General features: G+C 39.7%; 1 protein-coding gene across 3 annotated transcripts in view; it reads right to left on the minus strand.

Annotated features, from left to right (window-relative positions):
- KIF5A (kinesin family member 5A) overlaps positions 1–16,629 on the minus strand; it is a 211,707-nt gene that overhangs the window by 62,627 nt on the left and 132,451 nt on the right. For all 3 annotated transcript variants that reach the window (XM_073613783.1, XM_073613782.1, XM_073613784.1), the window contains exons 12-18: positions 15,325–15,500; positions 15,176–15,244; positions 13,058–13,264; positions 12,326–12,472; positions 9,806–9,994; positions 7,087–7,204; positions 2,821–2,885 (exon numbers count right to left, since the gene is read on the minus strand). In XM_073613783.1, the coding sequence (XP_073469884.1) occupies positions 2,821–2,885; positions 7,087–7,204; positions 9,806–9,994; positions 12,326–12,472; positions 13,058–13,264; positions 15,176–15,244; positions 15,325–15,500 (971 nt within the window). The remainder of the gene's footprint in view (positions 1–2,820; positions 2,886–7,086; positions 7,205–9,805; positions 9,995–12,325; positions 12,473–13,057; positions 13,265–15,175; positions 15,245–15,324; positions 15,501–16,629) is intronic.

The raw sequence follows: 16,629 nt of genomic DNA on the forward strand, positions 1-16,629 counted from the left end.
CAATACAAAATCATATGAATAGTGACACACAATAAAAATTTAGGGGATATTAGTTTGCAATTATACAGAACAGGGGTGTCTAACCTTCTGACCTTCCTGGGCCACATTGTAAGAAGAGGAATTGTCTTGGGCCACACATAAAATACACTAACAATAAGGATAGCTGATGAACAGAAAAAGTCAGGCAGATCACATCTTAACGATCATTGATATGGATAATGTACCTATTTGAGCAATAAAACTTAATTTTTTAAATTTTTTTTAAATTGCTTTTGTTATTATTAAAGTAAAAGAGGGCAACATAAAACTGGTGCAATATTTGACACTGTTTTTGATAAACTAACGCATCAATATCTGGTTTGATGGATGTAGTAGCAATTCCTAATGAATTCTTATGGTGCTTATCAGATATTTTGGTTCTAATTTTGCCCTTTGTGTGTTTCCTCCTTAATAGGTGCTACCAAAAACTGATGACATGAATAGGGCATGATTGTGAAGAGTGGGATATTTTTCTTTGGGAGAATAAAACTTATAAAAGTCCAGTAAAGAGACACTGTAAAATTTTTCTTCTGCCACGTGTTTGTTAAGTGTAAACGCATTTTTACAAAAAATTTCCCCCCCAAAAATCGAAATTTTTAAGTAAGTTTACGATATTTTGTTGGGCCTCATTCATAGCTGTCTTGGGCCACATGTGGCCGGTGGGCTGCAGGTTGGACATCCCTGATCTAGAGCCTCACCCTATTTGTAATTATCTAGACCATCTACATCTACTTCCCAGGAGGTTTTGGGAGAATAGTCAATTTTAGAGGCTAAAGGCTAAGGCTAAGTAATATATTGTAAAATGGTGAAGTCAGTTTTTTGAGGTCACTGCCATTTATAACCTCCATTATGGGAACAGGTGTAGGTATTGGATACATGTTGGGGAATTGGGCTCGTAGGGCATGACACAGCTGAAGATAATGGAATAGCATAAAGTTCGGCAGTGTAAATTCACCCTTCAGCACTTGAAAGGTCTTTATACCTCTGGTGTAAACCACAAAATGGATATAGTATAGCCCTAAGAGACACACAAATCTGAATCTGGTATTGTTAGAAGTTCAGGTAAATGTTTGTTATGCAGAGGGGAAGGGGGGACTGTAGACCATAGGGGTATTTCATTTGATTATAGCCAGGTCCCAAATACACTTATGGTGGTAAAGAAGACTATTTTGATTATGAGCTGCAAAGGATCCCTGGATCCCTCTTAGCACAACGCACAGAGGGTGTGGTATGGCAAACGTGGATGATTTGCAAACTAGGGATAAATCGAATCTATCTGCTTGATATAAAGTAGACAGTTGAGCACCAAAATAATATAGGTTAAAGTCTTGAAGTGCTACACCCCCTAAGGTTGTCAGGTTCTATCAATTGTAGTTTATGTCTGCTATCTCCCAAGACAAAGGACTGAAATAAGGTGTCGATAATCCTAACGAATTTAAAGGGTATATATACAGGGGAATTCCAGAGAATACACAGAATTTTGGGCAGTAATATCCTCTTAATTAAACTGATTCTACCCATAACGCTTAAAGGAAGAATGACCCATGTTTCAGTTTTGGCTTTTATTAAGGTGAATAGGGGTTCAATGTTCAGTGATATATAGTCTGATGGGGATCTGGTGACAACATAGTTTTATTATCTGTTGATTCTGCAGAACATACTGCTGCGGTTACGTTGCAGAGAATTTAATACAACAAAGTCACTTTTGGCAGGTAGTACTGGCAGACCATTCTGCAACTGCATTCACTGCATGCAATTGCAAAGTAGTACTGCAGGTCCCCTCCTTCACCCAAAAAAAAGATGTGTCCAGGGGGCAGCATATTACCTCTGAGCTGCATGTAAAACCGGCTCTTAAAAGCAATTCCCCATGGATCCCTTTTCAGGGCTATCAAAAAACCTCAATATGACAATATTACTGTGCAATTTTAAGACAAAACAGTTGTGACCCAGTTAAAAGAAGCATAAAAGTAATAGATCTATTGGCAGGATCCATAGATAATAAAATGATATTTCAGGAGGACTAAAAAAACTTCTCTGTTAATGCTAGTTACAGACTGCAGCACATATGCCATTTTTGGACTGGATACTTGTTACCATGAAGGAAGATCTGTCTGTATTAAACATAGCAAGCATACTGTTCAACAAACCCTACCCCTTTCACCGCTCACAGGCCAGCCTGTATCCACCTTGAGGATCAATCAATCAGCCGGATGCCAAGGCCCTGGAGACCGCTCTTGTTCCACTGTAGTCCACCATCCAACTAAAGGGTTGCACATGGAAGAGTTTCAACTCCAGCCAAGGTTTATTGCAACAACAGCATGGTGATCCCCATGATTAAGCCCAGCTGTGGGTGAAACATGTTGGGGGCATGGCTTTGGGTGGGTGTGAGTGATGTGCTGTCATTGTAATAATCCCTGGATGGAGTTGAATATCTTTGGTGTGCAGCCAATTCTTTGGATGATGAACCACAGCAAGCAATTACATTCCTCTGTTTGTGCTTTAATTCATGAAATAGAAAAACTGACTGGTTGCTATGGGCAGCACAGACCGTTCTAGTTTTTAACACTTTCTTAAACAAGACCCAGTGTGGTGTTATCAATTCTTTACCACAGATTGTTCTGAATGTGTTTATAAATGTGATGATCAGAGTAATAGAAAATGAGAAAGTGTATGTTCTTTTCAGATTAGAGCTCAGTTCTAGAATATATGTGTGATATGTCATCAATATACTTTACTATATTTATGACACATTGCTTTGACTAGTGACACTAGAATGCTGACCTTAACCTCGTGGGCTTCCACCACATCCTGCTCCTTTTCCTTTGTCGCTACTTCAGTCACATTTTCTGTCAAGTGAAAGTGACAGTGCTGATTACACATCATTTTCAGTGAATTACAACATCTCTGACATGTATTATTTATTGTGACAAGATGAAAACATCACATAGAATACCCTGTAATAAACAGACATGACAAGCCCAGCAACTGCCATTATCATTTATTATAAGAGGATTTTACAGATTGGAATGTACTTGCACACACCCCCTGGTCCATTTATAGTGTGTAGAAAAGGATTGCAGTTTTACCTCTGCCTATTTGAGGCAACTGTGAGATAGCAAACTGCTGTAAAATACAGAGAAGTATGGGAATCCATTTTTTCCCCCAATCATACTTACCTAGGTGGATGTAGCATCGGTCTGATACTGCATCTGTCCCCCGCCAGCTCTAACACTTAGAACCAAACGATCTAACACCGCAGATCGCTCGTTTTTCACAGCTCTCTGCTCTGACCCCCCTCACTGGAGCGCTGGGCTGTGGAGGGGGCGGGAGCAGCTGGCTCAGGCTCTCAGCGGTTTGCTGAGAGGCTGAGCCTGGTGCCAGTCCAGGCATGTGAAGAGATCCAAACTTCATTGTCACAATCTTGCCCGAGCCTGGACCGTCTCTGTGATGACAGCAGACAGCGTATTCAGCGGACTTGGCTGTACTTCTGCTTTAAAATATATGTGAATCCGTATACAACCTGTTCAGTTTAAAATAGAAATGAAAGGCAAAACATTTGTGTATACAGTATAGATATAAAAACTGGCTATGCTGGGATGTGTTCTCATGCCTAGTGTGGTTAGTTTAAAATAGGAATTTCATCATCAGGGATTTCACAAAAATGAAGCAATACAAAGAGAACAGGATACTTTTTAACAAAATTACATGGTGCAACAGACACATGTCAGGAATATGAAATGTTGGGGTAACATATTTTTTAAGTATGGTAACGATGCTTGCTTGTATATGGCATCTTAACAATGCAGGACACATCAATAGGCAAGTATCCGCTGAGACAATGCACATTTTACCAGACATTCCCACAATGCCTGGTAACCCACAACACTTTGCCTGGTACAGTGCTTTGCACTGCCATTCATTTAGAATGGAACCTCAATGCAAAACTGCAGTAGCTGAAAACACAACCTTGCTGGAGCTAAATAAAACCACAAAAAAGAAGAAAATGAGTGCAAAATAAAAGCTGTCACATTCTTGCCCCCCTGCAAGAATTTCACTTTCATTTTTCCATAATTTGCAAGATGACACCTTATTAATTGCTATTAACATCATTGTCAATGCTCTGCTTTCTTTTCTTGGTTTAATGAAATGATTCTTTGGAAGGAATTTATTAAAACTTAAAGTAGTTCTAAAGTCTGTTGAGCGTTATTGTCACTTTAAGACATAGACTTTATTTATACTTTATTGTTGTTTTAAGACTCCATGCACACTGGACGTTAAAATAACGTTATAAAAATGCCAGTAGCTTTGCAGTGAGTCTTTCAACGTTTTTAAAGTTTTTGCAATAGCGTTTATTAGCGTTTTCCATGTTAGCGTTTTTTAGCGTTTTTTTTTTTTAAATTTATTTATTTCTTTTTTTTAATGGATCAAAAACTTTAAAAAACGCTGTTGAGCCACGTTCTTGAGCGTTTATCGATGTTTATCAGCGTTTATGAGCATTTGGTGTTTTTTGTGGTCAGAAAAACGACTCCTGAACACGATTTTATGGCGTTCAGAAAACAGCCCATAAACTCCACTGCTGATAAACATTAAAAACGTCCACGTGTGCATGGACACATAGGGTAACATAGAGGGGAGTTTATGGGCTGTTAAAAAAACGCCCAAACTCCCAAAAACGGCCGTTTATGAGCTTTAGTGTGCATGGAGCCTAAGACTCAAGCTGGCCATAGATGTTTAAAAAATGTAACAAAAGATCATTTGAAAATAGAAATGATTGTTGATTCACCCAATACTGTATCAAAGATTTTCCACCTATCATCTGCATATTTTAGTTTGTTTTCAGCATTAAAGAGTATCTCTGCTTTTGTTGAGAAAAAAATATTCCCCTCTGGGTGGCATTGTCAATGTGTCCATGTGGGAAAGTGAATCTAATGGAAGTGGTTTCATAATGTCAATCAGCTACTGCACCTGCAGGGCACTAATGAGGTAAGCTGCTGGGCCTGCATCCCTTTAGACCAGTGGTCTCCAAACTGCTGCACGGGGGCCAGATGCAGCCCTTTGCTTTCTTTTATCTGGCCCTTGGGGTACTATTTTCATCCACTGATACCAATAGGGCATAATTCCCCCCCACTGACACCAATGAAGGGGCAGAATTCCTCCCAATAAGACCAATGATGGGGTACAAATCCTCCCAATGACTCCAACAATGGGGCCCAATGACACCAATAGTGGTGCACAATTCCTCCTAATGATGGGACACTATTCCTCCCAGTGATACCAACAACAGGGCACTATTCCTCCTGCTGAAACCAAAGGTGGGGCATTGTTTATTTCCATTGATGCCGGGACCTTTTCTAATCCCAAAGGCCACAGTCTGGCCCCCTCCTAAGTCTGAGGACAGTAAACTGGCCCTTTGTTTAGAAAGTTTGGACACCCTTGCTTTAGACGTGATTTCCTATTGGGAGTATCTCACCAAAAATGACATTTTTGTTCCAGGGGATGCCTGAAATCTGACTTGTATCTTAGTGCAGACTTCTGGGAAAATCAGTGAGACAATCACACAAGGAAATTATGTTTCTGGGGGGCATTCTGTGCATATTCTGTGTACAGAACACCCCCAGGTAGCCATATTGCATTGCATGTTACAGAAAATTACAGAGCTGCAGATTGAAAAGGAAAGGTAATTTTTAATAACATTCAATTACAAAATGACTTGTATCGCAATTGTATATGCTATATTATTTTTTCTTTATTTTCAATTTTTTTTCCCACAAGAGTGGAGTTACCCTTTAAAGTATCACTTTTAGTTCAATCTGGGTTAAACTCTTGACAGGCTCATGCACATTATGCTTTTAATGTTTTTTTTTTTATTTTATGTTTTATTTTTATATTATTTATTTTTATAAATTTTACTATTGTCTGGATCAGTCATATTTCTATTGTCATATCATAAAACTTATATAAAAACGTATCATTTTTCCTCCCCCACGTGCCTCTTCCCCTGACCTCTCGGTCAAAATTGATGGTACAACTATCAGCCCATTCCCACATGCCAAGGTACTAGGAAAAGTCCTGGACTCTGAACTCTCCTTTAAGCCCCATGTCCAATCTCTGTCCAAATCTTGCCGCCTCAACCTCCAGAACATCTCCAAAATATGCCCCTTTCTAACCAATGACACAACAAAGCTCTTAATCCACTCCCTGGTCATCTCTCGCCTCGATTACTGCAACTCCCTCCTCAATGGCTTACCTCTGCATACTCTATCCCCCCTTCAGCCCATCATGAATGCTGCTGCCAGACTCATCCACCTTACCAATCGCTCTGTCTCTGGTACTCCTCTCTGTCAATCTCTCCAGTGGCTTCCGCTCACCCAACGAATTAATTCAAAATACTGACAACTACCTACAAAGCAATCCACAACTCTGCCCCCAGCTACATCACTGACCTAGTCTCAAAATACCAACCTATTCGTTCTCTTCGTTCTTCTCAAGACCTCCTGCTCTCTAGCTCTCTCATCACCTCCTCCCATGCTCGTCTCCAGGACTTTTCCAGAGCCTCTCCAAGCCTATGGAACTCCTTACCCCAATCAACTCGTCTATCTCCTACTCTATTAGCTTTTAGACGATCCCTGAAAACCCTCCTCTTCAGAGAAGCCTACCCTACCCACACTTAACAACTGTATTTTCATTTTGTCCATCTGATCATCCCGCACAGCTACTCCCCTTTGTTCCACTTGATCCTCCCTTTTAGATTGTAAGCTCTAACGAGCAGGGCCCTCTGATCCCTCCTGTATTGTAATTGTACTGTCTTCCCCGGTGTAAAGTGCTGCGCAAACTGTTGGCGCTATATAAATCCTGTATAATAATAATAATAATAATTTATCTAGTTCAGGCTGAAAAATAAGTAATAAGTAAGCAAGGGGTTGGCTGCTGTGGGCAAGACTTCCACTTTTCTTTTATAGAAACATATTGATCTATTTTACAATTCTCTTATCTCCTATTTCATCTGTCACAGTGTACTTAACACAGTGACTGATATCTACAGAGTACCTTGAGCTTGCATCTTGGCTATTTCTTCACTCAGAGCATCATAGGATTCCTCCAGCTGGCGTTTCTTCACCTCTACGCTGTGCATGTACTCTGTCAGAGACCTGATCTTAGCCTCGTGCTGTGAAACAAAAGAGAAGGCCAAGTTACATTCTGTGTTATGAACTCAATGGTAGTCTAAATCTGATGTCACTTAAAGCACTATAATACAATGGTACTATAGTAGTGTATAGGACAGAGAGACAAAGATTGCGATCTGCAAAATGTATGGAAAATTTCGAGCCAACTGCACTCTTGGACATTTGTTTGGCACTCTCATTGAATTATATGAATGTGGAAGGATAAGGATGTCAGCCCTGTAATCCCAGGACGAAGTTGCAATGACAAAATGCATCGGAACGTGGCTGTACGGCAACCGGAAGTGACGTATACGCATCACTGGAAGTGATGCTCCGTGTGGTTTGCGCGTTGGTTGGGTGTATTCCCAAAAAGTGTCAAAAGTGTCCGTTCTGTCCGCCACAATGTCGCAGTCCTGCTAAAAAAACGCAGATCACCGCCATTACTAGTAAAAAAAAAAATAATAAAAATGGCATAAATCTATCCCCTATTTTGTAGACGCTATAACTTTTGCGCAAACCAATCAATATACGCTTATTGCGTAGTGGCAAAAGACAAAAAAAAAAAATACGCTTATTGCGATTTTTTTTTACCAAAAAGATGTAAAAGAATATATATCGGCCTAAACGGAAATTTCTTTATTTTTATAGCAAATATTTATTATAGCAAATATTGTTTTTTTTTTCAAAATTGTCGCTCCTTTTTCGTTTATTGCGCAAAAAAAACAAAACTCAGAGGTGATCAAATACCACCAAACTAAAGCTCTATTTGTGGGGAAAAAAGGACGTCAATTTTGTTTGGTTACAAAGTCGCATGACTGCGCTATTGTCAGTTAAAGCGACGCAGTGCCGTTTCCCAAAAAATGGCCTGTCATTAAGGGGGAAAATTTTCCGTACTGTAAGTGGTTCACCTATCTCCGCCGTGACTAGATATCTCTGGCATCTGCACACCATACCAATGCAAGTTTTATTTTGCCTTCTTGTAAGTGCATTACCATTAGGCTGTGTGATTTTAATAAATTCATTTTTTTGACGTTATTACACTATTTGGAGTTTAATTTTCCTCCACATATTATATATAACTTTGGGTCTCTGGATACTTGGAACGTTTTTGATGGGATATTCATAACCCCGAGGGGTCTATTGCTTGATATGCCAAATACGAGAGTGCGAGGCAACTAATGCTGGTGAGTTTACATCCAACTGGGGAAGTGGAGACACAGGGGGTTATTTACTAAAGGAAAATCCACTTTGCACTGAAAGTGCACTTGGAAGTAAAGTCGCTGTAGATCCGAGGGAGACATGCAAGGAAAATAAAAAACAGCATTTTAGCTTGCACATGATTGGATGATAAAATCAGCAGAGCTTCCACTAATTTCAGATCTGCCCCTTAAATTTAGAGTGACTGCACTTCCAAGTGCACTTGCAGTGCAAAGTGGATTTGCCTTTTCGTAAATGACCCCCACAGTGTTGATCACGTGGTGCGGTGTCGGATCAGTCTATCAACTGAATATTTATCACGGAGATACCACACGGTATTATTATTATCATAGCATATGGACTATTTCTTTCTAGTGTTTGCATAGTACCACTCACTGGGTGTGTAATATTTATGTTTGTGTTATTGCATTACTTAGCACCACTATTTACCTTTTACTTATATTTTAGTAGACTTTGTTTTATTATACTTTTTGTTCTTAAAGTGGCTGCTCTATTCATATTGGGTTTCTCTTTGGCGCAGTGTTAAGATCTTAGGTAGCGGCTCATTGTAAGATCTGATTGTGTATTATACAGCCCTGGAACATGCTTGTTCAAAATCAGCAATGGTAGCTCATATATCACTGTACTACTGGTTCACAATTATGAATAACATTATTCATTTCATAATACAATAATAAAACTAATCATACTAATACTAAGGCATTATTTATACAAAGATTTGCATAGCTGTTTGTCCATTGAAACTGCAGGTAAATTTGTTCTGAGGGAGTGAGATAAATTCTCAGGCTATACAATATGCAGATCGAATGTGTTAATGGGAAAAATACCACACTGACCACTAGATGGAGCTGTTGAGCATATTTATTTTCTATGATAGCACCATCTGATGGCCATAATGCAGTATTTTCCTCATTCACACATTCAATCTGCAGCAAATATAGTCTGAGAACATTCTATTTTCCCCTCATTTGCACAGTACACATTTATTTTCAGTTTTAATAGACAAACTGCTATGCAAATTTTTTATGAATACACTCCTAAGTTTTGTTTTTCTTTTTTCATTCTACAATAGTGTTTTTCAGTTATCATGAACAGATCATGTTTTAAGGTTTCATTATATAAACTCACACTTGAGAAGAAAAATGTTGAAAACATTACCTCTTGGAGATACTTAAACGTTGTTCACCTAAACTTCAACTGGTCCCCAGCATCTCATAATCTTATTATTCTGTTATAATAGATCATCATGAGTTCTTAGAGCACAGCATAAAAATGCAATGCTAATTTTTTTAACTATTATAAAGAAGGGTTTATACAGAAATTCCCTAATAGGATGAAAAGGGAGTGTGTACAATCCAGTTAATTATAAGGGAGGTCGGCCATACCTGTGATATAAGCAGTTGGCACGAGGACAGTTCCCGTCCAGTAACTTCCATCTTGCGGTGACATTCAACTTGAAGATTTTCTAGCTGGCGACACCGTTTCACCACAGATTTCACTTCAGATTTAATCTTACTGATGTATAGACGAGCCACGGTAAACTCCTCCTCTATGGCGCCGCTGATTTCCACAGGCTACAATGTCAAAGAGTCATTTTTACAAAAAGGGATATATTTTACAAGCCTAAACCAACCATATAATACGCCTAAAGTCTAAAAGTGCCTACAGACCTCAGAGAACTTTCACCCAGCTGTGAAAGCTCAGAAAATGTTCATATCTTAGTAGGCTTCTCCAATGACCATGGCAGAATTCCCTTGGTCACTCCTACCTAGGTAAAAGTTGATCAGCTGGTGAGGATTATCCTTGCCAAATCTCTCTCCTCAATAGGCACAACTATGCAAGCTCACCACATGTAAACTTTCACATTTAGGGAAAGATCTTTTGGTAGAAGCATCATTGGTGTTGCCTGTGCTTTGTCCAAGCAGGGCAAAACAACACATTCATCTGAAATGCCACCCCACCACCAGCAAATACTCAGCTTGCATTCAATCCCTGATCATGCCATTAAAACGGAACTAAACCCTCCTATCCTTTTCAGCCAAGGAAGCCGCCATCTTAGCTTCCGTATGACCTGCAACTGTCATGGGACTGCACATGTGATCAGTTAGGACACCACACGTTTGATGGTTTGAAAGTTTGGTTGAGAGCCCCAACCAATGTGACAGTTACACTCCCAGCATTTGTCGAGAATGCAACTGTTTTTTGAAACTGGTAAATTGATGGGTTTAGTTCTGCTTTAAAGTGGAGTTCCACCCACTTTTACACCTCTTCAGCATCCCTCACTAAACTGTGCACTGTTAAGAATTGGATATTTTTTTTTTTTTCTCAGCACCTACTGTATATCTGCTGTATTCATTTTTCACTTCCTCCTCCCTGGCCGTGGTCCATCGCATCATTTCCTGCGTGCAATGCCTTCTGGGAAGGGGCGGCAACGTCCTCTGACACTGCCGCTGCTATGGAAACCTGACCTGAAACCTATTACACTGCTTGTGCTGCACTGAGCATGTGTGAGATCTGCAAGGATGAGATCCAGGAAGAAATACAGTCTGGCTTCAGATGCCCACACTTAAGATGGCCACGGCCTGCTGTAAGTTTATAAAATAACAAACTACTGCTATAAACTAACAAAACAGACCTTTTTGTACAAACTAACTTTACTAGAATACATTAAGCTTGTGTATTATAGGGGTATTTTTATTTAAAAAGTTTAATTTCGGCCTTTTTTTCAACTTGATTGAAATGTCATATGGTGGCATTTTATTCATTTCACAGCTCGGCCATAGTGCATAGAAATGCAGAGAGAAATGGAGCTGCAGGTGAGATGTGATGTCGCAGATTTCTGCACTGCACCACAGCTCACCTGAAGGTTGCATTCCAGTGTGAATGGGGCACATAGAAAACAATAATTTTCTGTGTAACCTTGAGGTGACCTACGGTTTGTAGTGCAGAAAATCACAGGTCTCCACACAAGTGTGAACAAGCTTGTTGGGTAAAAAGTGCAACACATTTGCTGGTTCACCTTGATTAAAAGAGAAGTTGGACTTTTTTTTTTCAAAAATCATACTTACCTAGATGGATGCAGCATCTGTCTCCAGCTGGCTTTAAGACTGAGAACCAAGTGATGAAAGACCACTGATCGCTCGGTTCTCAGAGCCCGGCTATCTGATGTGGAGGGGGGGGAGTGACTGGCTTAGGTCTCAGTGACTCGCTCAGAGGCTGAGCCGGGTGTCGGTCCGGGTATATGGGCGGATCCGGACTTTATTGTTGTGCTCTTACCTGAGCCTGAACCAGCTCTGTGATGTCAGCCGAAGGCAGGCTTCAGCCCGCTATCTGTAGAAAATGGGTCACAGGAGTGCAGAACAAACTGCACTCCTCTGATCCACAGGAGAAGTACAGCCAAGCAGCCTAGACTTCTCCTTCAAGGAGGAGTATAAAAATTGTTACACAGAAAAATGTCTTAAAGCAGAACTAAACCCTCCTATCCTTTACAGTCAAGGAGGCTGCCATCTATGTCTGATCTGCAGTTACCCTGGTGCTGCACATGTGGCCAATTATGACACCAGACAATTGATGGCGTGACAGTTCGGTTGAGAGCACAAGCAGCTGTGACAGTTATCATTCACTGCATGCTTTGTAAATAACTGCTTTGGGAAACAGTTAAGGCAATGGGTTCAGTTCCGCTTTAACACACTGTATGACCAAATAATTAAAATGAGATGGGTAGCTATATTATTCTGGATTTTAAACATTTCTTTTGCACATTAAAAAGCCAGGAGAATATTAATGTGGATGGTAGTTCAAGCTACCATGTATAAATAGTGGAATGTTATGGTGAACCAGGGACAAGTCTTCAGAACAAAGTGCTAATTTTGAAATCAGTGACACATTATGTTACAGTAACTTACCAGTTTAAATTCTCCATTGCCCACAATGACGCTGAACTCACTTAGGTCTTTCATGAGGCCATTGAGAACTTCAGCAATTCTCTTGCGTTGATGAGTGCTGAATTCCTGCAGGCGATGCAGGTCACTTTCCAGAGACAAAAGACTGGCCTGAAATGGAGCAAAATCTTTGTGTAATCACTTAAAATAATAATAAGCAGCTACTTCAAATATTATTAAATCTTGTGATATAATGGCAGCAAGCATTGTCCTGCTAATGCTTAAAGTGGGCCTCATAAATCATACCAGTATAAGTCGTTATCTCTTTTCTGGGGTAAAATTTTACAAATAAAAGCTAAAGTGGGTGCCGACTGATATAAACAGTAGGTTATACTTGTTTTTTTATCTCTGACTACAGAACATATGTTATGGCCCTGAACACATGTCCCCTGCAGATATAAAGCACTACGGAAGGCAAGGCAGTAGCTCTGCCCTCGAATCTCACATGGCCTCTATTCTGTGTGAGACTCATCATCTGCATGGTCAGCATGGTATTGCAGGAGTTGTATTGTGAACTCCTCTGAGGTCTGTAGCAAGGGAAGCATGTCTTTGTGTTTTATTTTGAAATCATGCTTCTGATCACATCTGGACCTAGCAATAGGTCCACTAGAGAAAAAAATCACTGCATTCATGTTACACTAGCAGCATACTACCACCATCTTGTGGTCAGAATATGAATTACAATAGTGTACTTACAACTTTCTGAGACAGCTCATCAGCGAGGATTTTGTTCTGTATAGTTTTCTCGTCAACTTCCTGAGACTTCTGATCATAGTTCACTGCAAGTTCTTCCAGGGCCTGTAGAACCTCCTTCACTTCTTCCTTGGCACAATCATTTTCTGACTGCAAGCGGCTCAGTTCCATCTGCACCTTGTCATTATCTCCCCGAGTGGATACTAATAGCTGTTTGCACAGAAGATGGTGTCAGATTTAAGTAATTTGTCTAGACATCCTTATTATGCTAGCAGCTGAGTAGTATGAAGGTACATAAGTAAACTCTAACTTATACAAAAAAAAACTATTTATCACAAAAGACCTCTATGCAGGCCCTTTGGCGGCCATTTTTTACATATACCAGTCTTTGGTAATGCCTTGTATGCATTTATTCCATTCTGAGTATCTTTCAATAAGCAATATGTAAGTTTCCACTTGAAGAATGAACAATTCAGGGAGTGGACAGGGATTAGGATTACAGTACAAAATTAGCAGTAACCCATAATGTGTGTTAAATATAGTATAGTATGTAAAATCATGATGCTGTAGCATCACAGTGACTTTCATGTGGGGAAAAATATGATACAGCTAGAGTTTTTGAAAAAAAATCTAAACAAACATTTTTGGTAAGGTATAGACACAATGTGGTGCCTGCAAAGACCTTGGATCTCAATCTCAGGATATATAAAGGGCCTTGACTTATTTCCAAATTAAAGACCATCTCCGCAATATTTCTTTTTAACCACAAGATGTCTTTAGTACTCCAGGTTGAATTATGTCCAGAGTCCCTAAATACTGAGGAGATACTGTGAGCTGGGGCATTGCCACTGCACCCTCCATTCACAGTATAAATATGCATCATCCAGGACCACCCATAGACAGTAGAATATTGGAAGAAAAAGGGGTCCTTGTGCATCACATAACTTTCCTGAAGACTTCAGAAAAAAGTTAGTATTAAAAAGAAAAAAAAAACTAAAAAAAAACCAATGGGCCTTCTGGGGGGAAAGGCACTAGGGGGCTAAGACCAGAGTAGGATTTTAAGTGGTACCAGAGCCTCTACTGGTACAAAGGGTCTATTATTATTATACAGTATTTATATAGCGCCAACAGTTTATGTAGCGCTTTACAACTTGAGGGTAGACAGTACAAATACAATACACTTTAATACAGTAGGAATCAGAAGGCCCTGATCCTTAGAGCTTACAATCTAATACCATTTGGCAGTTGAATGAAAAGGGCTGAAGAGTAGCAACAGAAGTATGTGAATTTACTATATATTGACTTTGAAATTGACTTTGAAAGAAGTCAAGTTCCTGAACTCAGCGTTGGTCTTGGGCCTAAGAGACTTTCCAGGCACAAACAAACTGATATGAAGAATATTGCTGGAACTAGCAGGCACCTCAAAGTTCTCATACCTGACAAAATATTTTAGTTTATACACTTTGCTAGACATGGCAGAATAACTTGAAGTGGCAAAATGGTTCTATAGATATCCAACAGCTAGAAGCTGCTTATTGCAGGCTTTAAAACCCAGCTGTTACTTGGAATATCAGCGTGACTGGACTTTAGAATATAACAAATGTTTGTTAAGTATGTTATTCTTCAGCAAACCTCTCACCCTCTGTATCGTATGTAATACTGTAAGCCATATCAAAATAGGTTCTCTGGTGTATTTTTATTTTCTATTCTAAAATAATACCACTGATCTCACTAAATTGAATTATTTAGAGTGCAAGGTCTGAGATCTCTTCATTAACTTGCTTTTACTACTAACAACCATGGCATAAAACTGTTATCAAATTTCTCATTGAAAAAGGTCTATGCAGATTTACACAAAACAACAGAAATCCAGAATTGTATCTTTTTGCCAGCTGCGTCCAATCTTTGAGCTACATCTCTTGTAATGCCTACAAACAAAAGCTGCTCTATTTCCTATTGAGGAAGTTATCCTACATGACAGCCCAGTACAGACACCCCAATGATATCTTATGGGCTGTTGTTTCCTGCTATTGGACTGAGAACTTTAAACTAAATTCACGAGTAGTATTTAAATACCTGCAGCATTTTTTTTATAAGTACATTGTGTGTTGAAAATATTACCTCTTCTTGATCCAACATCTGCTGTTTCAACTTTTCTACTAATTGACTGTGCTGGTTGATTTCATCATCCTGCAAAATAATAAATAGAAATTACTTTAAATGCATTTTTTTCCAAAGGGGATGGTTTTCTCAACTTCATAACAACCTACCTTGTCATCCATCTGTTTGTACATCTTACGGATCTCCTCCTCATACTTCCTTCTCTCCTCCTCTGAGATTCGGATCACAATGGAAGAGTTATTATCATTAACTGGGGTCTCATCACAAGTTTCCGGAATAATCTGTTCATTGTCACTCAGCTGCTCCGTTTCAGGTACATTCTCTCCTAAAGGAAAAAAAAAATGTTTTACAAAATATTTTTCTGAGTATAGATAGTGTGTATAACTGCCAGTAGTTAGCGATCTGCTAAGAACACTATTCCTAACACACCCAAACCTATTTTGCCTCCTTCAAAATCCCTACTTTAGGGCTGGTTCACACCAGATGATTTCCATTGCATTTTTAATCCTCACCCAGAATGCATGCACAGTGTTTGCCATGTATTGCAAAGGTCCAAGTTTACACTAGTGCAGTCGGGTCCAGTGCTTTCAACAAAAGTACAACAAAAGTACAACCTGTGCTTTCAACAAAAGTACAATCAAAACATGTGTAAACACATTGGAATGCACTGGAATGAACAGCTGATGAAAATAAAGATTTTTCAAGTGTCAAAATAAAAAACAAAGAGGAAAAAAAAAAGGACTGGAACATGTAAATATGGATCCAAAAATGCAGGTAACGCTATAATTGTGGTGTGGACAAGCCCTTAATGCAAGGAGAAAAAACCATGTTAGGACCGCCACTCGAGAACTAGCATGGGAAAGCTGTGAAAAAGGGATAGCCCCAGTTCAGATGGGCTTAACCCTCAATAAAACACTTCAGGTTCAACTATCAAAATACTTTCTAGCAGCTGACAATTCCATAATCCCTGAGACCCCAATACAGTCTCTGATTTACTATGCATCCACATTAAGATAATGTCAAAAGAGGGCAAAGACCCTAGCCTTTGCTCCAGCCACAGGCCCATTTCCTTATTAACCACTTCAATACCGGGCACTTTCCACCCTTCCTGCCCAGGCCAACTTTCAGCTTTCAGCGCTGTCACTTTTTAAATGACAACTGCGCAGTCATGCTACATTGATGGGCACTCATAGGGGCACTGGATTCTGATAGGTGACACTGATGGGCACTGAAAGGCTGCACTGATGGGTACTGTACTTATGGGTGGCACTGATAGGCGGCACTGATAGGTGGCACTGATGGACACTGATAGATGGCACTTATAGGCAGCCACTTGTGCCCATCATATGCAGCCACTTGTGCCAATCAAATGCAGCCACTTGTGCCCGTAATATGCAGCAACTTGTGCCCATCATATGCAATCATTTGTGCCCATCAAATGCAGCCACTTGTAC

Source organism: Aquarana catesbeiana, linkage group LG02 (assembly GCF_042186555.1).
Source record: "Aquarana catesbeiana isolate 2022-GZ linkage group LG02, ASM4218655v1, whole genome shotgun sequence".
Taxonomy (NCBI): domain Eukaryota; kingdom Metazoa; phylum Chordata; class Amphibia; order Anura; family Ranidae; genus Aquarana; species Aquarana catesbeiana.